Consider the following 21991-nt stretch of genomic DNA (forward strand, 5'->3'; position numbering starts at 1 on the left):
AAATTAGACCATATTCTGTTACATTTTAATTTTTCTCACTAATAATATTATCAGGTCCTTTTACATCAGAACACTTAGATCTCCTCTTAAGACCAGAGCCTTATTTCCTCTGTATTAATAGACATGCTGTCATAATTTTTCAACTATTTGTGGAATATTCAGAGTTTTCAGTTTTTCAGAAAATTCGTTCTTGTACACTTAGGTTATTATTGCATTTCTGTTATATACATTCTCAGAATCTGGTTTCTGGGTGACATGTTTACCTCAGGTGGCTCACCCCCCTCCTCAGTCCTTGTGGCCCGTGGTTCCCTGGAATGTGTAAGCCTCCACCCTCTCTCCCATCCCCTCTCCAGAGCCACGGCACTAACTTGTGCTAATGGATGCTCCTGGCTCTGTGTGTATCCTTGGAATAGGCTCATTTAAATTTTTAATAAATACTGCCAGGGTAATTTTAATGGTTGGAATAATCAGAGAGTCATTATATCTCCACAAGCTTTATCAACAACTGGATATTATTGATCTTTAAAAGTCTTTGCCTGAGGGGCAAAAAACAAAAAAGTATACCCTTCTGTTTTTAATTTGCATTTCTCAGACTATGGGTGACATTGATGGCGTGGCCTGCGGAGTGTAAAATGTTTGTCATCTGACTCCTCACAGAAAAAGTTTGCTGACCCCAAAGTACAAAAGCCAAATACACAGCTTTAATCTCTTTTCTTTGAGGTAATGTCTAAAAGAAAGGAACTTGAGCATTTATAATCGAGGCTCTGTCGTATTATAAAATATTAATTAAAAAAAACAAACATTTTACCAGTGACTCTATTATTTGTCTATAAATGGAGTATAATAGAAAATATGTAATCCACTCAAATGGGATGACGTGGGTTTTTACTTTTTTTTTTTCCATGCTACACCTGGTACTCATCACACGTGCCCCCCCTTAATCCTCATCACCTATCTAACCCATCCCCCTACCCACCTCCGTCTGATGGTTTTTTACTTTCTGATGGAAAAGATGGGTAGATAATTTAGTAGATGATATAGTTTAACAGTGCATTTAATGTTTATAAAATCAGGAGCCTTTTTCAATCAATGGTAAAAGCTCTTAATTCTAAGTATGATTCTGTTGACAGTGTGACTTAACTGTAGTCTACCGTATGACTTAAGGGTGATGATGAGAGTGGGGGGAGTTCTGAGGTAAGTAGTTAACTAGATGTAATCATTGATTGGTGAAATTTGTTGGTGATCATCTCTTCTATTGTTCTCACCCACAACATTACAGACTCTAAATGATGGGAGTGTTTCTATTTGTGCGAGACCTTAGGGGTCTTTCCACAGTAATATGCAGGAAGAACAAACTTAGTATTTTTCCCTTCAAGAAATTCCCATCCAGAAATCTTGCATGTAGGAGTCGATGGTAAGCTCTTGGCTAACCTAGAAACTCGGAGGCCAGATGTTGAGTTTTGAAGTTGCAAATATGTTACGTTATTCTTTCATCAAAAATATGATAAAACTTGTAAATTTGTTTTTCAATATTATTTATCACATATGTAAATAAGAAAAACTACAAAATTTTGCATCCTGTTAAAAATACTATAATCCCCTTCTTTAAAAAAAAAAAAAAAACAAAGGGAAGGAGATACTTCTTTCTGGGAGACTTAGGCTGAGAGTGCCATAATTATAGTATAAAACATTTTCCTAAAAATCATAGTATAATTATATAAAATCACGTTAGTATGAAATGGGCCCAGAGAAGTTATCTACACAGGCCTGGTTTCTTGGGAAAATCAGAAAAATTTGTATATCCACTTTAGGACAGTTTCCAGGCCAAGAGTTCAGGGCTCTGCGAGAATGGTTTTAGATCTAGTCCCCAGATCCTAAACAGAGCCTCACTGAAGGCCAGTTCTAAAAGTTAATTTTATAGATGCACGTCTGTCACATGGGATCAGCGAGACGGTGCTCTGCAACTTTTACATGATCATATCCCTGTTTCCTGGGGGAATGCTCCATCTGAGTGTCACTGGCGGCCGAGGGACAATGGAAGGAAGGTGGTGCGGGAGGACGGCGAACCCAGAAGGCACAGTCTTGAAAGAGAAACTGGTCACCCATCGCACTTTGAGAAGCAAAGTAGTGTTACTGCAAGTGACCAGAAGGAATTGACCAGGAATTTGTTCACGGTTAGGTTACTCATATGACAGTTTAGCCAAAACAATGAAATTATCAAAAGTAAAGTTTAAGAACTTGCCACAAGCTACTTTCATAATGGGTCTCTCCAGAGTAAACTGGCTTCTTTGCCTTCACTTAACGTAGACAGTTGTCTTACCTAAAAAATGTTCTTAATGATCTTACTCTCTTCTGCTACCACACTTTTATAGCTTTTATGTTCTTTTTTAAGATTTTATTTATTTATTTGACAGATAGAGATCACAAGTAGACAGAGAGGCAGGCAGAGAGAGAGAGAGGGAAGCAGGCTCCCTGCTGAGCAGAGAGCCCGACGCGGGGCTCGATCCCAGGACACTGGGATCACGACCCAAGCTGAAGGCAGAGGCTTTAACCCACTGAGCCACCCAGGTGCCCCACTTTTGTGTTTTTTATGTAAATGGTGACAAAATTCCTTCCATCCAGGAACCCTAAGCCGTTGAAAAGTTTGAAATCTGCACTTAAACAATTTTGTTTATAGGAGGCTTTTTTGCTCCTCCAAACTTAGTCGAGACATCCTAGCTCTTATGATTCAACAAATTTTAAGTTAGTTATGTGTTTCAGAGAACAGTGAAAGCCAAATTAGCCAGGAATAGGGAATTTTTTTTTTTCTGTTGGAGTAAGGATTAAACAGCAGAAGAGCATGCGTCCCATTTGGAGATCATGCCCATATGGTTTAGTACTGGTAACTAGTACTGGTAACTAGTCAAGACTTTGGCAGGCACAACAGCAAGGTTTCCAGATCAGTGGTTGTGTGCGTGGTAAGGAGATGCTGTCCGTCTTTGCTTATTCTCTTTGCTCCGGAGCTGCTCATACTTGGCTTGCCTCCTGGCCTAAACCTGCAATGAGGGAGGCACACCGTTGGTGTTGGTGGCCGCAGCATGCCTCTGACCCGGGAGACCGCGTCTCCTTTACGTTACCGTGGGCTGTGGGGGTTCCCTGAGCAGGTGAAGAGTGGCAGCCTGCAAGCTTGTGGGGGCCACCACTGTCACTGCCACAGGTTTCTGGTCTGTGATTGTATTTCTTGTGGAGTCGTCTCTTGCTCCTGGCCCTACAGAGCTGCCTATACCACTCCCCCATCCTTCTCCCTACCGCCAGTTTATAGGGGAGAAAATAAAAACCGCTTTCTCATTGCTTCCAAACAGCTGCTCACTGCTGCTGCAGGACGACAAGCTAAAAAACCATCATGAGCTTGTCATGCTTTGCCTGTCACTCCTGCCATGTAACAGAGAGAGAGTGGTGTGAGATTAGCTTGTTCATGTAAGGTCTGACAAATGAAAATTCTATGACGGGTTTTTTTTTTTCCAAAGTCCTTTGCCTCCTAAATTCATTTCTTTGACTTTCCACAGCTACAGTTAGAATTTTAAGATGGATTTTTTTTTTTTCCTTCTTAAAGAGCAATGTGTATCCTGGAGGTAGCATGGCAAGAAGGAACACGTATGTCTGTGAAAGGACCACAGATCGGTACGCAGCATTGCAGAATGGAAAAGACAGCAGGTAACTGTCACTGCATCACGTGGGGCCCACTTCATTGTCGTCGTGCATTACTGCTCTTGCTAGAACACCTGTAGCTCATGGGTCAAGAGCAAAGGCACTGCTAGAGGCTATAGCTGCAACCAACCATTCTCACTAAGGCGTCTCCCCTTCCGTACCAGGATGGAAGGATGGGAGCGTGCTTAGGGAAAACGGGCGGTAAATCCCTTAACCTGAGGACTGATTGCTGCACGAAGCCTGGTAGTAAATATTTCCATGTGATAAAACAGATTATCCCCTCCTAATCTGATCGTCTTAATTTGTCTTATCCTGCTGCTTCCTTTTTATGTTTTACTTTACTTTTTTTTTTTTAGCCTTCCCTCCTTGCCCCTCCCCCTCCCGTCATGCCATTATCGTATCCAAACCATGAAGGTTTTCTTTTCCTTCCTCTAAAGAAATTTGGCCATCTTAGCTGATCATTGAGAACCATGGAATCCTCAACATGTTTTATTTTAAATAATGACAAGTCATAGTATGTTTATTATTTTAAAAATTTAGCTGCTTTTCCTTGTGAGTTTTAAGGGCTCTTCATCAGTATAGTACAAAAGAGCAGGGAGCCTGTTCTCATAAAATTCTGTTCTTAGCTCCATCCCTCGTCATGTCAGTGGACGGGACAGACTGTGCTTAACATTTGCTCCCTCCCAATTAATAGACATGTGAAGTAAGTGTAATTATAAAGCGTACAGAGGTAAATCTATCTCCCTTGGACATAAGATCCTTTAAGCTAGAAAAGGACTTGGGGACTGATTTCTGACTTCACTCCTTCTCGCTTCCCCAGTCCTGATCTGCAGCTCCTTTAACGTACCACAGTTAACTGATTACTAGTACGAGCTGAAAGTGTTCTCATGATGTTTCCAGAGATAGTATTTGTCGTAATTATGAATTCTTACTGTATAAGGGACAACAAACCACAGCAACACATTCCACCAAACTATGACTCTTGGAAAGTGAAAAGGGTCTCCGATCATGAGAGTAATTTCATTGTCCTTCTCAGATTCACAGTTACAGAGCAAGTGTGTGCAGGATCTTTTCCGTGGAAGGTAGTGGTAAATTCACTCTGTACGTTTTTTGGCAAGAATATTGGTTTGTTAGTCACTAATAATGCCACTAATGTTAATTTCTTTTAAGTGTCTCAGTCATGAAAGGTGTAGTCAATTTAGATTTTAAAAATCTATCTCTTAAATTTAAGTAAACTGCCATTTCTCTTCTCTTTTACATTTCTATGGTCTTCTCAACTGTTTTCTGTCGAAAGCCTTACGGAGATGTCCGCCAGTAGCATATCCTCTGCAGGCTCTGCTGTGGCTCCCACCATCCCCTCAGCACGACCCCGCCACCAGAAGTCCATGTCCACTTCTGGCCATCCTATTAAAGTCACACTGCCAACCATAAAAGACGGCTCTGAAGCTTACCGGCCCGGGTAACGTGCTGGGTGCATTGCGTATCCGAACATAGCGGCTTACAAAAATACATGATAAGCACCATCACATCGAGAGCGTTCCGGGAAGATTCAGTGTCTGTAGCAGGGGGAAAAGTTGAATTATAACATAAACACACCACACCCTACCTGTTTTCCAAAATGTTGCATATGATTTAAATCATTTTCTAAAGGAATTTTCTTTAAGGATTTTGTTTTAAATCCACCCATAAAGGATTGCTGCCCAATTTATCGTTCAGGTAAATTGAATTTTTATGGTGTAAAAACAAATCTACGAGAGACTGGGAATGGAGACGTCTGGGTAACCCTGGCTGCTGCCAGTTACTTTCTTTTTTTTTAATGAAATTGGCCTTTTTTTTTCCTCTATCAGGGAAACAGATGATCTCAAAGAACCCTTTTAGGTTTAAAATGATATGTCCATTTTTCCAGTATTTGTCTGTGTTAGGATTTCTCAAGTTCAGAAGCATCGTTAAAGGGTTACTTACATCAGTGGGGTCACAAAGCCTCATGTTGTCCCCCAGGCCTGCACTGTGAACACGAAATGGTTCCATTCAGATGCTTTTTGATGAGGAACATTCATGTTCCACATTCCCGAATGGTTTAAATTCTGAAGTGTTTAGATCCCTGTTTCAATAACTTCATCTTTAATAACCATATTTCTGTAAAAGGCATTTCGTTTTGAACTGAAATGTCATCCCTCTCCCCTCAGTACGGTGACCCCCATGCATCTCTAATGGGAGCAGGTGAAACAGGACCTAGGGAAGGTAGCCATGGCAAGTTTTTGGTAGTTCTTGGTTTTATTTTGGTAGATTTAGAATGAGTGAAAGCTTTCTCAGTCATTATTCCAAATAACCTAACTTAATTTGTCCCAACAGTGCGACGCAGAGAGTGCCTGCCGCCTCCCCCTCTGCTCACAGTATTAGCGCCAGCACCCCTGACCGCACCCGCTTCCCCCGGGGCAGCTCAAGCCGCAGCACTTTCCACGGGGAGCAGCTGCGGGAGCGTCGCAGTGCCGCCTACAACGGGCCACCCGCCTCCCCCTCGCACGAGCCTGGAGCCTTTGCACACGCCAGGAGGGGGACATCCACGGGTATAATAAGCAAAATCACATCCAAATTCGTTCGCAGGTCAGTACCGATGTGCGGTGGTGTTTGTTTCCTCGAGGAATTGCAAAGGAGACTCGGTTTTTTCTTTCACCTTTCCTGTGATTTTCCAAAATGGTTTCGTGGCATTTTACCGAAGTTTGAAGAAGAAAATCAAGGAGGACATGATGTATTTTTCCCTAAGACAAAGAAAAGAAATGGGCAACATAGGAATTGTTAAATTCTGTAAAAGAGAGTGGAAAGAGGAAAACTGACATCAAAAATATGTTTAACAGATTATCTCCTACTCAAACACCTTGATTTAAAAAAAAAAAAAAGGAAATAATGAGTTTCCATTTGTCCTTCAAATAATATTTTTTCAGACCACTTTTAAATTGCTCACCAATAATGTGTAGTTTACCCTTTATTTCCTTCCTTGTGAAGCAAGCCTCTGTTTTGGAGTCACATGGATCACTTAGGAATTCAACATCATAGAAGCTTAACACCAAAACCCAGCAAAAACAAAATGAGTCCGAGTATAGTCAACTTCTAATCAAACAGAATTGTGCTCTTCTCAAAAGTTCCCTGACGCACTGACGATGGAAGTCGCTGAACACGATGCCGGTGGATGTCCACTTGATCTATGATCAGGTCCCCCTGAAGGCCTGCAAAATCCCACACGTGCAGAGCCCTGTGCTAGGTGCCAAGCAGGACACAAAGATGAGTAAGACCACATCTGTGCGCTCCAGACGCCTGCGGTCCTGGAAGGGGCAGACGTGTAAGCAGCCGTCGTGATAGCGAGCAGAACGCGTTGCAGAATGTGAGGCCAGAGGAAGGCACCGCTGTCCGTGGGGTGGGGGGCAGCTAAAGCTCCGTACCACAGACTTGTTTGAGGAGGTAGAAATTCTAGGGAGGAAATTATTACACATGCCTTAAAAAAATTCATTAAATACTTAATTATCCAGGTTATTAGTGTTCTAGGATTTCAGAGAGCGGTTGCTGCAAAGAGAAGCAGCAGCTTTAGTCTCTCGCCTTTTCTTGGAGCTATTCATGGACAGTTTACCCAGGCTCCCCAGCTGAATTTAAAACTTTAAATGCTCAAGTGCAACATCGATTTCTAACCATATCAACGGTGATGTTGTACCATGTGGGCAGCGACCACGCAGCATGACACCTGGAGAGAGAAAGAGCCGGAAGGAAGCTCACCACAGAGTCAGCAGGACAGTTAGTGCTGTCTGACCGTCTTCAAGGTCCTGGTCGGATCAGCAGTAGTTTCTGCTGGGTGGAATTTGGCTGATCACTCAAAGCCAGGATTAATTAGTCATGGCTAGGGCAGGATTAATTTTGAAGTGAAGGAAAATGGTTTTGAGTCAAGAAGCTCAATTATTAATTATACATTAAGCAACGTGTAACATATTTCTCTTTACTTTGCAATGAAAGCATAGATTGTAGAGGAAGCATAGTAAAGAGCCCTGGAGAAGAGGTTAGGACAGAGTGTCCGAGCAAGAACGTGGCAGGGAGAAAGTCTGTTGGGAGCCTGGGATGGAGGATGGCTGTAGAGCCACGTGACAGACCTGGGAGGACCTGCCGCCTGCTGGTGCCGTTGCCCCAGCCGCGAGGGAGACGGAGGGAGCCCCCTTCCCAGGAGCACTTACCACCACACAGCATGGCGCCCTTCAAACGTTTTGCTCACTTGGCTCTTGGTCTTCCTCCCACCTCTCCAACTATCCATCTCCAGCCATTTTGCTGATTCTTTGCAGGTTCCCTTGCCTTTCCCCTTGACCTCGAAGTACCAGACTGCCCCAGGGCTTGGGCTCTGGACATGCTCTCTTCTCTGGCTGTCCTCACTCTCTTGTGGATCTCATTCAGGCTGATGACCTTACATTCATCTTACGTGAACAGCTCCCAAACCTGTGTCTTTAGCCCAGATCGCACCTCTGAACTAGAGACTCCCATAGCCGGTTGTCTATGCAGCCTCTCCACATGGCTGTCATAGACTCCCAGACAGACTGTGCCCAAAATCCAGCTCCCCACCGTCCCCCAACATCGGTCCTCCCTCTTTCTTCACCACATTAGGTAATGGTGACGCCTTCCTTCTAGTTCTCAGACCACGTGCCAGGCTGCTGGCCTGTGGTGTTGGCTCTGCCTTCCCAGCATCTCCCAGACGTAGCTTCTTCTGTCACTCCTACCGCAGCCTCTGTCACCGAACCCACTGCTCGTCTTCTGCCTAACAGCCCTCCTCACTTCTGCCCTTGTCCTCCTCTGTGCTCAACAGGGTCTGTCCGCACTTGAAAGCCCGCAGCTTGCTTTTATCCCATTCAGAACACAGTTCGAAGCCCGCACGCTGGGCTTGGAGGCCACTGTGGTCTGGCCATTTCTGCTCTGACCTCGTCTTCTCCCCACGCCCGTTGCTGGTCACACACCGGCCACATGGGGCAGCTGAGTGTCCTCGTGCACACTGGGGCTCACCATGCAAGGTTTTGCGTTTGCGGTTCCTTCTCCCTGGAACCCTCTCCTCCCTCCCTCCCTCTCCCCCCGCCATCCCCTCACCTGCCCAGCTGGCTGCTTCTGCACTCATTTGGGTCTTTGCTGGAGTGTCCCTTCCCCAGCGAGCCCTTCCTCCATTCCCTCTTTACAATCACTGCCTCTTCTAGCAGCGGCCCTCTCCCTGCTTTGTTTTTCTTCGTAGCACCTAACACCACCTGAAACCATCACGCACGCACGCACACACACACACACACACACACACACACCGCTTTACCTGTTTGTTCTCTGCTGAATCTGCTGCTGCATGTTGAGGGCCTGCAGCGACACGTGACATGACATTCACACATTTATGGAATGAGTGGTTGAATAGTGTGGAAGACCAATTTTAAAAGTTAACAGATAAGGTCATAGTAAGTCCCGGTAAGTGCTCTGAAGGAAGCAGGCCCTGAAATAGAAAGTCCTCTGAGGGTGAAGGGTGGCCCAGCTGGCCTCTGAGGGGAGCCAACAGGAACATTTCCAAAGTTCCACGATGCCTTTGTTAACTTCTGAACAGTGTCGTTTCATAGAGCCTTTTGAGGGGCAGCTCGGGGAGAAGAGGCCAGGGTAGAAGTTGTTTGCTAACCTTTGTTGGCAGTTTGGTAGGATTTTTTTGTCTTTTAATTTTTGACATATTTTTAATTAATTCGGGGTTTGGTTAGAGAAAAGAAAAAATTCCCAATTCTCCTCGGAGGTCACTTGTCACCATGTGAACAGCATTGGCTTTAGGAGTGCGTGTGTGCTCACTGCCGGGCACGGTCTTCCCTCGTGTCGCCTGCGCAGCTGCAGAGGGGTGTGTGGGCCGCACGCACGGCCCAGTGCAGGAGCACACGCAGAGCGCTGCTTTCTGTACCAGGAGCGAACTGCGGCGTTCTCAGCAGCCAGCAAACCGAAGTGTGGTGGATCTAACTGTGTGCTCAGTATATTGAACTTTCTGGAAGGTTGAGGCCTGGAAGGAACCGGGAGAATTTCCTGATGTTCAGGAGCTATTCTAGTCTTATTATTTATTATTCTCACCCCAGTTCCCAGATTGTCCGTCCTTCCCACTTGTCTCTTCTTAAGAGCATCCTGAGTTCAAGCCCTGCCTTTTTGTCTGTTCCCTTTGCCTTCCTCACTTCCCCTTGACTCACACTGGCACCCCGAGTGACCAGCGGCCCCCTGGTGATGTCACGGTGTTGTCTGGCTACAAGCTGCCCCCACCCCCACCAGACCTCATCTGATGGGATGATGTCAACAGCGACAGCCCCGACACCTCGCCAGCTTTAGCACCGACTGAGTTGATGTGCCACTAGATGCTTAAAAAGAGGAAAAGATAGGATGTTATAGGGAAAAAGGTAAGAAAATTTGGGTTGTTAAACTTTAGGAAGGGAAGGGCAAAGAGTAATTTGGAGTTAATCATTCATGGACTCGAAAACCACTGTTACAAAGAGGAAGCCCGTTAGTATTAAGTTCTCCTTGGCCAGTAAAAAGGCTGTATGCTGAGAGGACCATGTGAGAGAGTTGTTTTGTGGTCTTAGGAAAGAACTTTCCAATTAGGAAAGTGACTCACACTAGAGTGCTCTATCCGGGAGAGTGTAGAAATACTATTTCAAAAGCCTAAAAAAAAAACCTTTTAAACAGCATTGAGAACCGTTTGTTTGGATAGTTCCATTGAACTACTGTACAAACTGGAGGTTGTAGCAAACCATATGATTTTTTTTTTAAAGATTTTATTTATTTATTTGACAGATCACAAGTAGGCAGAGAGAGAGGGGGAAGCAGGCTCCCCGCTGAGCAAGGAGTCCGATGCGGGGCTTGATCCCAGGACCCTGAGATCATGACCTGAGCCGAAGGCAGAGGCTTAACCCACTGAGCCATCAAGGCGCCCCAACCTTAATGATTTTTTAACCATAGCGCTCTCTTATTAGGGAATAACCAAATTAGTTCAGTTGAGTATATATTGCTGTGTATAAGATAGTTGGCCACTTTTGTCTGTGTTTTCTAAGTGTTCAGTGTCGGGGAGCCCTGCCGCCCTGCATGTGCTCCGACAGCCCGCGGGCTCTGTCTCTCCCCAGCTGCCTCCCTCTGGGCGGCTGGACTAGGTGAAGCCACTGCCACGCGGCAGACGCTCTTCAAGTCGGTGTCTCCGTCGGCTTCCAGGACGGCAGGAATGAGGGGGTGGGAGGACACGAGGAGTCTGTGGCTGTTTGAACAGTGAGAACAGGAGAAGTAGAGCCTCATTCCTAATGCTTCAAGTTCAGCAGCTGCGGAATAGGTATCTACTAACAGTGACTTAGCCGGCGAAATAGAAGTAGGTCACAAGCCCGGGGAGACGCACGCCCCTTTCTGTTAGAGCAGCGGCCTCACTGCCCTTCTTTCCCGCCGATGGGCCGCCCCCCAGGACATCTGCACGGCTACACGTGCCCGAGGATATGCATTTCCAGCTCTTGTTTTTTTATTTTATTTTTTTAAAGATACGTCCGTGTGCTATCATGAAGATAGGCTTGTGTAGACAACACTGAATTATTACACTTGCCGATGAAAATGCCGGTTACTGGACATTTAAGAAATCCCCGTTTGAGTGTAAGAATATGTCTTGTTTGTCCTTTCTGACTCAGAGAGGAAAATGGTTTTTGCACAACATGTTTGTCAAGAAAGGCCTGGTGTTAAAGACCCTGAGATAGATAAGGCATTCTATCTCTAACCTCCAGCTCAAGCTGTAGAGCTCGGTGTATGGGTATGATTCGCTCATTGGGGGATGAGGAAATTGGCCCTGACTTTATTCCCACTGCAGTCACTTTACAGAAATAACATGAATGTTCCTGGAACAGTGAAAACATTAAGAAAACATTAACTTCTGGGTTTGAGTTGGTTATTTCTTCCCAGTGATTTAATAGTATTTTGCTCTCCCATGCCATCTCTTAATGCATCTGAACTGGTGTTTAACTTGATGCTCCTCTGTCAAGATTTAATTACATTTGAAAATGACAAAGTAGTTAAAATTTTGGTAGACTTCAAAAATATGAATGATGTTCAACAGAAGGACGATTAGTAGAGTTTTCCTGGTTTTATTTCACAGGTGGATATCCAGGTAAGATGAATGTTTCTGCTTAAGATTGAACTCATGTTTTTAGACTCACCTGCTTGGATAAGCTGTCGGTTTGCTGTAACGTTTGATCGTGTGCATGAATCACTAGTGTAACACGTGAAGTTAAGTTCATTGCTGATTTAAACTTGGTTCTTATTTGTAGAAACACAGATATGTTGAACTTTATTTTTAACAACAAGGTTAACATATATTTCCTAAATTGAGCGACTACTAGAATTACATTTATAACAAATACAAAGTTGGATCTCACTGCTGAAAATTATTAAATAGTTTTAACTATGAATTGAACTAAACTCAACCAAAAGAGAAATTCTGACTTTAAAATTGTGACTGGGAATTGGAAGATCCTCTTAAAAACAGAAACAAAAGCAAAAATTCTAAACCATCAATCTAGCATCTCCTCTGACAAGACCCAGTAGACGCTCAATAAAATGGCAGCTGCGCTGCTTACAGCGCAAACGTGCAAAGCCGTGTGAGGCTGACTAGTAACAGAAAAGTGTGCTGAAGTTTGCTTAACACGTTAACTTTAACATCATTTTAGATGTGGGTTTTCTTGGTCTATTTTTCACTCTTATCATTAAATCTCAACCTCCACTTTGTTTTGAGGGATCCCAGTGAAGGCGAAGCCAGTGGCCGCACAGACACCTCAAGGTGAGGAGCCACTACCAATACTTCGCTGCTAGGCCCCCGTCTATGCAGACGTGCTTTCGAAAGACGTGCAGGACCTAATAAATCTGAATAGAGCTAATAACTAGAGAGTATGTGCATTTTACGCTTTTATATCGGGATGGGTTTGCTTAATGTTGCCTAGCGTTTAACAAAGTGTGAGTTAGTTCACTTGAAATTTGCGTTTTCTCAGCGTTGTTTTGACTTGTATGCTCTGTGGAGAAGTAGCCTTCCTGTCCTATAAAATGTGTCCTAGCAGAAGAATTAATGGATTAAAATGTACTGATCCTTTTCTCACTAAAATGATGTAACTGGAATTAGATAACACTCAACATGGAGGTGGCCAAATTATGTAGGAAGGTTTGATATTAGGAATATTTTAGGTGAGTGTGCAGTGGTGGACCACATTTGCAGACGCTCGCCCTGCCCTCCTCAATGGTTTTTGGCATCCGGCAGTGGCTGTGTGTTCCTTCTGACGGGGGTCTCCAGCGCAAGCCCAGTTGGAATCACCTGGGGGGCCCCGCCCCCAGGGTTTAAGGTTGGGTTGGGGGTCGCTGTGTGAGATGCTGGTGCTGCGGGTCCGGGGCCCATGCCAATAGAGTGTTAGTACTTGTGTTCATATTGACAAACGGGAAGTGGAAGAAAGGAAGGCATTAAATTATTTGGCGTGTACGCCAGCTTGAAAGGACCTGTACAGATCACAGAACCTGGACGAGCACCTCCATGGTAGGACAGATGCCCCAGCTTCATTCAAGAACGAGTTTTGACCGGCCGGGCACAACCCCCAGTTTAATTTCTACCTCTTAAAATTAATTAAAATATAAAATATAATGAGCTTTGGGAAGACTTTACCAAGTATTCCTAGGTGATCTGTTTTTCTTTTTTGCAAACTGCTATATTTGGTCACAGTAGTTGAAATGTCTGTCTATTGAGTTAGGTGCCCGAGTCACCATGGTAGGCAGCCGGAGGAAGGGGAGGCAGGACGAATAGTTGTGACTTTCCTTCTGCCTGTGAAATAAACCTGAAGGACGTTTGGGGTAGCCCCTCCCCTCCCTGAGTCGTGGCTTCAGAGTCTCTTGTGTCTCATCCCGCCTTTCCACGAAATTTCCCGCTGAGACACTTGATAGTGCAGCGAGTGCCACGGGTGGCCACTGGTCACTGCAGCTTACCTGTCTGTACTCTGTCCTTTTCGCTGGGCTGCGGTCCCTTTCTTTCATTATTACTGGGGTTAGTTTTCTTTTTTTTTTTTCTTCTCTTTTTGCTTTTCAACAACCTTAGTGAGTGCCTACTGCCTATAACTAGCCGGTCATTCAGTTCTCACAAGAGCCCGGTGAAAAGTATCCATTCTACAGTTGAGGAAACTGCAAGGAGCAGGAGGTCCTGTCATGTCAGGGACGTGGCGGGGCACACTGGTGAAAAGCCGGGGCTCTCGAGCCAGACCCCGGGGGTTTGAGCTGTGCCCTACCACTTGCCTAGCTGTGTGACCTTGGGCAGTTGCTCTAACTCTGGAGTCGTTAGGGTAAGTGAGTAAATAATGCATGTTAGGCACTTGCAACAGTTCCTGGCACCTAGTAAGTGCCCAGTAAATGTTCGCTGTCGTAAGTAGCCTTAGCATTTTCAGGAGCCTTCTACAGTTCCCATCCCCAGTGGAAACACCTTTGAGATACATGTAGAAAAATGACCTTGGTGGAATGGAAGAAAAACTGCTTCCTGGTCTTTGTTTTTTCAGCTCATTAGCTCTATGACCTTAGAAAAGTACTGTGAGTTTCCTAGCCACCGGTTCTGTTTTTAAAACGAGGGTTCAATCACGTGTTCTCCTGGGTCCCTTCCAGCCCTGGCATGCCGATTCCATAACCAGAGCTGTGCATGTGGTTCTGATAAATGACTCTCAGGAGATCTGCAGGCCCAGGGAGGCCTGTATTGCAGTGGCTTAGTGTCCGTGAGTCAAAAGAGAATGAGAGAGAAGACAGTGAAACAAACACTGTCCGTATTTGCCTAATAGTCTTGAGAAGTTTATTTTCTCTACTTCTTCCTTTCCTGATTTTCTCAAACTTGCATCGTTTGCAGAGATTTGGGCTCAGGTACCTAGGAATGAGGAAGAAAACGTGTATAGCAGTGTACACATAGAAATGCATATATACAAGTATGTATTATATGCTGACTTTGACATAAAGCATATACATGAATACAAAATGTTCATATCATAGGTTATAGACTCCTTTCAAAGGTTATCATTTTTTCTTTAAATCACATATAAGTGAGCTAAATTAACAAGTTAAAATGGCAACATCTCTCTTTGGCAAATTGCTCCGCAAACTTAATTACAGGGTCTTCTGAATCATAAACAATCTATTTTACCTTTCTGGGATGATTTGAAATAGGTTTTCTGGTTCTGTATTACTTATGGGAGACCTACAATAAGGACAGTTCAGTCAGGTTGAGTCCCTTAACAAACGTGTCCGTCAGCTCCCGTGTGCCCAGCGCAGCCCAGGAGGCCCGAGAGAGACCAGGGAGCAAAACAGATAAGACTCTGAGCTCTCCCAGAAGTCACAGCCCAGTGGTAGAGTCGGACAGGAAACAATGACCGTCATAGCTAAACTAATCAGATGGTGTATTAGGGGAAAATACAGTATATGAGAATGTAGCAAGGGCCATAGAGGAAACACTAGAGCAGGGGCAGGGCGGTGGGTGGCCATGCCGGGAGGAGCTGGGGGTGCCCGAGGCTGGTCAAGGTTTACCGCAGGCAGAAAGTGAGCAGAGAGCTGAAAGAAGGAAGGGAGTTGGCCATGCAGCTCCCTGAGGAACAGCCCTTGTGTCCTGAGCACAGCACGGAGGCCAGTGCGTCTTGAGAAGAAGGAGCAGGGAGGAAGATGGTACGAAATGAGGGGTTGGAGGCAGGAGGGGGTTGTGGGCCACGTGGAGCCTCGCAGAGGCCGTTAAGGATGTCTTTAGCAAAACACTGAAACCCCGAGAGGGCCTGATGTCTACACTTAGCCGTGTGGTGCGAAATGACGCCTTCACCTCCTTGCAACGCAACACGGTTTGTCAGCACGATGCGGTGTAAATAGTCCCTCTGTCGCCATTACTGCTAGCCTTGTCCCCATTCCTTTTCCTACCCAAAAAAGGTAGAGAAAAGGGGAAATCTACGTTTTTAAAAATATGTATTCGTAAGGAGAATGTTAGCGGTTTCTGTTTGTGTAAAGGTGCAGAAAATGGAGAATCTGCTTTTGCAGCTTAAACAGAGAAGTTGTGGAAGGAGCTGACAAAGTGTTAAGTTCTTCACTTCCAGCTGTAAACTCGTTTGCCACAAACAAGGCCAAGGCAGATGGCGTCCCGGGGTCTGTTTTGGGGACAGCGAGATGACGCAAACATTTGTATCTACCTGAAGGCGGTCTGTAAATTGGGTAGTTTAGACTCTGAGCGATGACCGCTTAGGTTTCATGTGTGCTTTGATTTCTCTGCTGAACACAGTTTTTGTTTCCATTCTCTCCCTCTGCCCTCTCCTTCTAGAAGTACGTCCGGGGAACCAAAAGAAAGAGACAAGGAAGAGGGTAAAGATTCTAAGCCACGTTCTTTGCGTTTCACGTGGAGCATGAAGACCACTAGTTCAATGGACCCCAATGACATGATGAGAGAAATCCGGAAAGTGTTAGATGCAAATAACTGTGATTATGAACAGAAAGAGAGGTTTTTGCTTTTCTGCGTCCACGGAGATGCTAGACAGGACAGCCTCGTGCAGTGGGAGATGGAGGTCTGCAAGTTGCCGCGCCTGTCACTGAACGGGGTCCGCTTCAAGCGAATATCTGGGACGTCTATTGCCTTTAAGAACATCGCATCTAAAATAGCAAATGAGCTTAAGCTGTAAAGAAACTCAAATTTACAGGATCAGGGAAGATACATTCACGTATGAGGTGCAGTTTTGAATGTATTGGTAATGCCTAACGCGATCGGCCTGTGAGTCTCCCACCCTCCCCCACCATGTAGAAATTGCCCTTCATGCAATAAGGACATACATAGTTAGGGACTGGACGGCTAGAGTCCGTGTGAAGTATACTAAATATCTGTAGCTAAAAAAGTAGGTTCACATGTACAGGTAAGTATATTGTGTATTTCTGTTCATTTTTCTGTTCATAGAGTTGTATAATAAAACAGATGATTGCTTAAAGAACTTGTATAGTTGTCTAGATTTCTGCACATAAGTGTATGACGCTTTCAGTTGGAGATGTTCTTCCCTGTTATTTACATTCTGGTGGGTTTTTTAAATTCTTACCTCCATCATGCAATTTTGAAAATTGTGCCCAGAATTAAAAGTGCACAGAAATAGTCTTTAAAATTGTAGCATGGACTTTTAAAAATTATTTTTAAATCCTATTTAAATTTAAACCAGAAGCTGATAAGTAATCAGCTTTACTATACACAGAATTATTCCTGCTTATCTTTGCTCTCCTCCTTGTTCTCAGACAAGGTGTAGTTGAGAAAATACAAAATGTTTACAGTGTTGGCACTTAGAGTTTTTAAAATAAACTACATGGAAATAATCATTGCTTCGCCTTGAGCTATCTAAGAAGTGCTGGGGAAAAAGTTAAACCTGTATCAAATTTCTTTGAAACTTCAAAGTGTTTTCTGGCCCACTGCTAAATGTAGCAGCAAAATTAAAAAGAATCAATATTCCATCTGGCTATTATAAATGTGAATTTTCACTTAGGTTTGCTGCCTCCTGAATACCGCAGTGTAATTGCGGAAATAGAGTAATATCGGGACCGTCTCATAGCACAAACTCATCCTACAGTGTTGATCAATGCGTCAATTAAGAAATAATGCCACCTCAGGAACTAACTGGCATTGGGAACATTTACCTTTTCTCCTCCCAGCCTCTTCATCCACCCCCGACACAGTAATATCTGTAAGTACTTAGAGGAGACTTTGGAGCAAAACCTACTATTTATAACAGTGTATTATTGATTATGTGGTTGTTGAGTTTGTTCCCAGGTAACCTGTTTGTTTTTACTATTTTGCCAGATTTCTTGTATTTATTCCACATCGTTATGCCTATAATGTGCAGCTTTGTAATTGGGCATTTGCCTCCTTTTCTTTCATAATTAGTGATATATGTGATGTAAAACCACTAGGAAAGGTACCTTTTCATACTTGTTATTTTTTACGAAATTAGCCTTGGAGGTTGACTGTGCAATGTTATTTAATGTTGTAATTACTGTAATATCAACATATGGGCCCCATCTGCACACTCCTGAGAAAAGGAAAAGTGTATTGAAGTTTTATCGTTCAAAGGAGAATAAAGCTGTGATAAATACTGTAATTCTAACCTACATCAGAAAGCTCCATGTGTAGGTGACGTGCCATTCCGTAATGGCGTCCGGACTAGGGTGAATTTTACATTCTGTACTGTACTGTGACGTAGCTTTCTTCTGTAACAGTTCTGTTCTAAAATGAAGTGTATTTTTGCCTTAGCAAAGGATGGTGTTTGGCAAAAAAAAACAACAACAACAACAACCCTGTGTAGCCCCCTTTTTGACCTAGTGTTCATTCAGAAAAATTGATGCAAATCTTTATTCACTTTCACTGGTGCACACTGAAATTTTACTTGAACAGTTCTCATAATAAAGCACTTGTCTTCTGCTCTTTATCAGAATGTGAATTACCTGTTTTCTGGCACAAAAATATTCTGTATGGGGAGTTTATTTCCTGTGTTCTAAATTTAGTTGGCAGGGGGTGGAACTATGTAGGTTTTCAAAATGTCATTATGACAAGAAAAATTGACTCTTTTTATAGGAATTCCTAGCATCAAAACACTTTAAAAAAAAAAGAAGAAGCCATCATAGAAACTGATGGGGGGGCGGTTGGAGGGCAGGGGTTGGTTTCTTTTTTTGTTACATTTTCTCACTCTGGTTAACTCTTATATATTTGTGGCAAGGAAATTTACTTCAGAATTTTTTATGAACTAAAAATGAAATCTTGATATTCATTTCAGATTTTCCCATTTTATATGACAACATAACTATTTTTTGACGAGTTAGAGGAATTTTACAATATGTTTACATAAATAAATACCACTTATATTCACTGGCTATGTGATATCAGGGTTTCCTTGGTTTCTGTTTAAATATTATTTGACTTAACATCCCTAATATTAGATCAATTATTTTGTAGAGACCAGGATACAATATTGAATTTGATAAATAAAAATTTGACAAATAATAACATGAAGTAATACTCAAGAATCTTGACCCAGTAATATTGTCTAAGGTAGGATTTGATTTAAAACCTGATGGGCGCCTGGGTGACTCAGTCGTTAAGCATCTGTCTTCGGCTCAGATCATGATCCCAGAGTCCTGGGATCAAGCCCCACATAGGGCTTGTTGCCCAGCGGGGAGCCTGCTTCTCCCTCTCCCTCTGCCGCTCCCCCTACTTGTGTTCCCTCTCTCGCTGTCTCTCTCTGGATCAAATAAATATCTTTTTTTTTTTATTATTAAAAATTTTTTAAAAAATAAGGGGCACCTGGGTGGCTCAGTGGGTTAAAGCCTCTGCCTTCAGCTCAGGTCATGATCTCAGGGTCCTGGGATCAAGCTCCACGTCAGGCTCTCTGCTCAGCGGGGAGCCTGCTCCTCTCTCTCTCTCTGCCTGCCTCTCTGCCTACTTGTGAGCTCTCTCCGTACATAAATAAGTAAAATCTTTTAAAAATACTACTACTAATAAAATAAAACCTGAAAGGCCTTGGGGCACCTGGCTGGCTCATTCGGTGGGACACGCAGCTCATGATCACAATGTCATGAGTTTAAGCCCCGCATTGGGAGTAGAATTTACTTTGAAAAAAAAAAAATCTTTTGGGAAGTGATTTTCAGGATCATTTCACAATGTAGGCAACAAAAACGTGAGACACCAATTTAGTGTAAGTAAGTGAGCCCATAAGAAAGTACTTACAGGGGTCCCTACCTTCACTTTAAGTCTATTGCAGCACCCACTGTGTCTTGAGACCTAAGAAAGAATCGTAAAAGGTGGTTCCTACTTCTGAGATTTGGGTCCATTTCGGAAAGACAAAATGTAAGGCACACAAAACTGTAAAAAGCACTCCCACACTGGAACAATGAAAGTTCTCAAGCAAGCACAGACAGGAGCTTCCATAGGAATTTAAGGAAAGGTGAGTTTTTGCATAAATAGGAGAAAAAGAGACCTTTTAAGGATTTTGAGGATGAATAAAATTTAAGAGGCAGAATGGAAATGATCATTTAGGAATGAACATGTGAGAAAAGGCCTGTAGCCAGTAGGGGCTATAAGACATATGTTAAAAATACATCACTCGGGAGCGGGAAAGTGCTGCCTGGCTCAGTCAGTCGAGCATGTGACTCTTGATCTCCGGGTAATGAGTTTAAGCCCCGCACTGGGGGTAGAGTTTACCTAAGTAAGTAAATATATATATATTTTTAAAAACCACCTATACTAGGGAGTGGTAGGAGTCACATAGGTTGACGAATAGCAGGTTATATAAAGCACAGATCGGCAACCCTAGCTTGGACTTGACTTTTGGTTAGAGGGGAGCAATTAAAAGGCATTACAAGCCAAAGAAATACTAGTAAGTTGTGTTTAAAAGAGAACCAATTTATTAATTTTAGCAACTTTGTTGAGGGCTAGCGTACATCAGATTCTAGGTTCTGGGAAAACAGTAGTAAAGTTAAAAAAAAAGAAAAGAAAAATTTGTGAGCTGGTCAAATGCTAGAGCCAGGAAGATCTTGTCAGAGATCTTTCCAGGATCAAAAAGGGTGAAAGGAGTGTATTTGACAGACATTTAAAGGACGGATCAGCAAGACATCAGGAGTGGGATGTGTGCTATAAAAGGATGAGGGGGCGGCAGGGAGAGCTTCCTGGTACGTAATCCAGGTTTCAGCTCACATATCAAGGCTTCCACTTTGATCTAAGGTGGTAACAAGTACCAGAGTTACCCTTCCACCTCAAACAAACAAACAAAAATAGACAAAATGTATGAAACAACAGATGCATGCAGGGGTTTTCATTCTGATGAAATGTTCTCAGGAGACTGGCTATGACAGTCAACCCTGAGAGGAAACAAATGAAATAAACCTTCTGGTCAACCCGGCTATTTCCCTGGAGAGAGTTTGCAGGTTGTGGCACAGGGAGGGGGAACCCAAGTAGAACCTAGGGTTCGCCCTCATTAAGGAGCCAGAGCTGAGAGCCCAGGGAGATCAAGACAGCTAGAGTCTGGAGGGGAGAGAGCTTTACGAAAACCTCAAAGATCTGCAGAGATCAAGCATCTGAGAAAACTGCATAGGCTGGCGAAAACCACCTGGAATTGTTAGAATGATCGACCCTCATATGGAAGTCATGCCCTTTCCAGCCAGCCCTAGTGAAAACTCAGGATTCCTGGGTCAGAGGGTAGAATATTCAGAAGTTTTGCCTCAGTTGTGGAATCTTATTTGGGTCCTGCATAACAAAACTTAATTATTCAGAAGGATAACTGAGTAACTCAACTACGTCCCAGAACAGAGTTTGAGAATATTAGTAGGAACACAAAATGTGCTTTCACCAACATGGGAATATTCACAATATCTAGTAGCATCCGTTCAAAAGCTTCCCTGCATGCAAATATGAGGGAAAATACCACCTTAACAAGGAGGAAAAAATTGGTTGACACCAAAAATGGCAAAGGTGATAGAATTAGTAGACGAGGACATTGAAACAGTTATAATAACACTATTTTGTATGTTCAGAAAACTGGAGAAAAGATTAAATATGTTAAGGAGAGATACTAGTGGTATAAAATAGCACAACTCTGACATCTTGAAATGAAAACTATAATTTCTGAGAAGAAAAATGCACCGGATGGTACTAGATGAGACATTGCAGAAGAAAAGATCATGAACTCGAAAACAGTGATAAAAACTATCCAAAATGAAACAACAACAACAAAAAAGCTAAGAAAAGATGGACTGTGCATCAAATGAGCCAAAGAACAATGTCAGTCGGCCCAGTGTTTGCCCAGACTGCCTGAGGGAAGCTGAGGTGTGGAAGGACAAAGATATGATGGCTAGAATATTTCTAAATTTGCTAGATACCATAAATCAACAGACCTATAATATTTAACAGATTCCAGGTTCAGGAAACATGAAGAAAATGATATCAAGGCATATAAAATGTAATTGCTTTTAAATCAATGATTTCAAAAATAAAATCAGTGATAAAACAGCAGTTTAAAATCAGCTACAGAAAAAAAGACCTATTATGGAAAGAGGAACAAAGAAGGGAATGACAGCAGACTTCTTGTCAGACACAATGTGAAACAAAAAACCAGTACTAAAAAAATAAAACTGTCAAACTAGAGAACTCAGATACAATACTTTTCAAAAACAAACATGAAATAAAGACTTTCAGACACAAAAAAGCTGAAAGAATTCATCACCAGCCGACCTGGTACTATAAGAAATGCAGAAGAAAGTC

At 43.2% G+C, this 21991-nt stretch overlaps 1 protein-coding gene across 1 annotated transcript in view; it reads left to right on the forward strand.

Moving 5' to 3' along the window:
* The window catches only part of LOC111151004 (serine/threonine-protein kinase MARK1), a 72561-nt gene extending 54554 nt beyond the window's left edge, over window positions 1-18007 (forward strand). The window contains exons 13-17 of the mRNA XM_022508695.1: window positions 3593-3693; window positions 4982-5146; window positions 6040-6291; window positions 12464-12508; window positions 16034-18007. Of these exons, the coding sequence (XP_022364403.1) occupies window positions 3593-3693; window positions 4982-5146; window positions 6040-6291; window positions 12464-12508; window positions 16034-16388 (918 nt within the window). The 3' untranslated portion in view covers window positions 16389-18007. The remainder of the gene's footprint in view (window positions 1-3592; window positions 3694-4981; window positions 5147-6039; window positions 6292-12463; window positions 12509-16033) is intronic.
* Window positions 18008-21991: the final 3984 nt, after the last annotated feature.

The sequence above is a fragment of the Enhydra lutris genome, unplaced genomic scaffold, assembly GCF_002288905.1.
Source record: "Enhydra lutris kenyoni isolate GAN:26980312 unplaced genomic scaffold, ASM228890v2 scaffoldscaffold25, whole genome shotgun sequence".
NCBI lineage: Eukaryota > Metazoa > Chordata > Mammalia > Carnivora > Mustelidae > Enhydra > Enhydra lutris.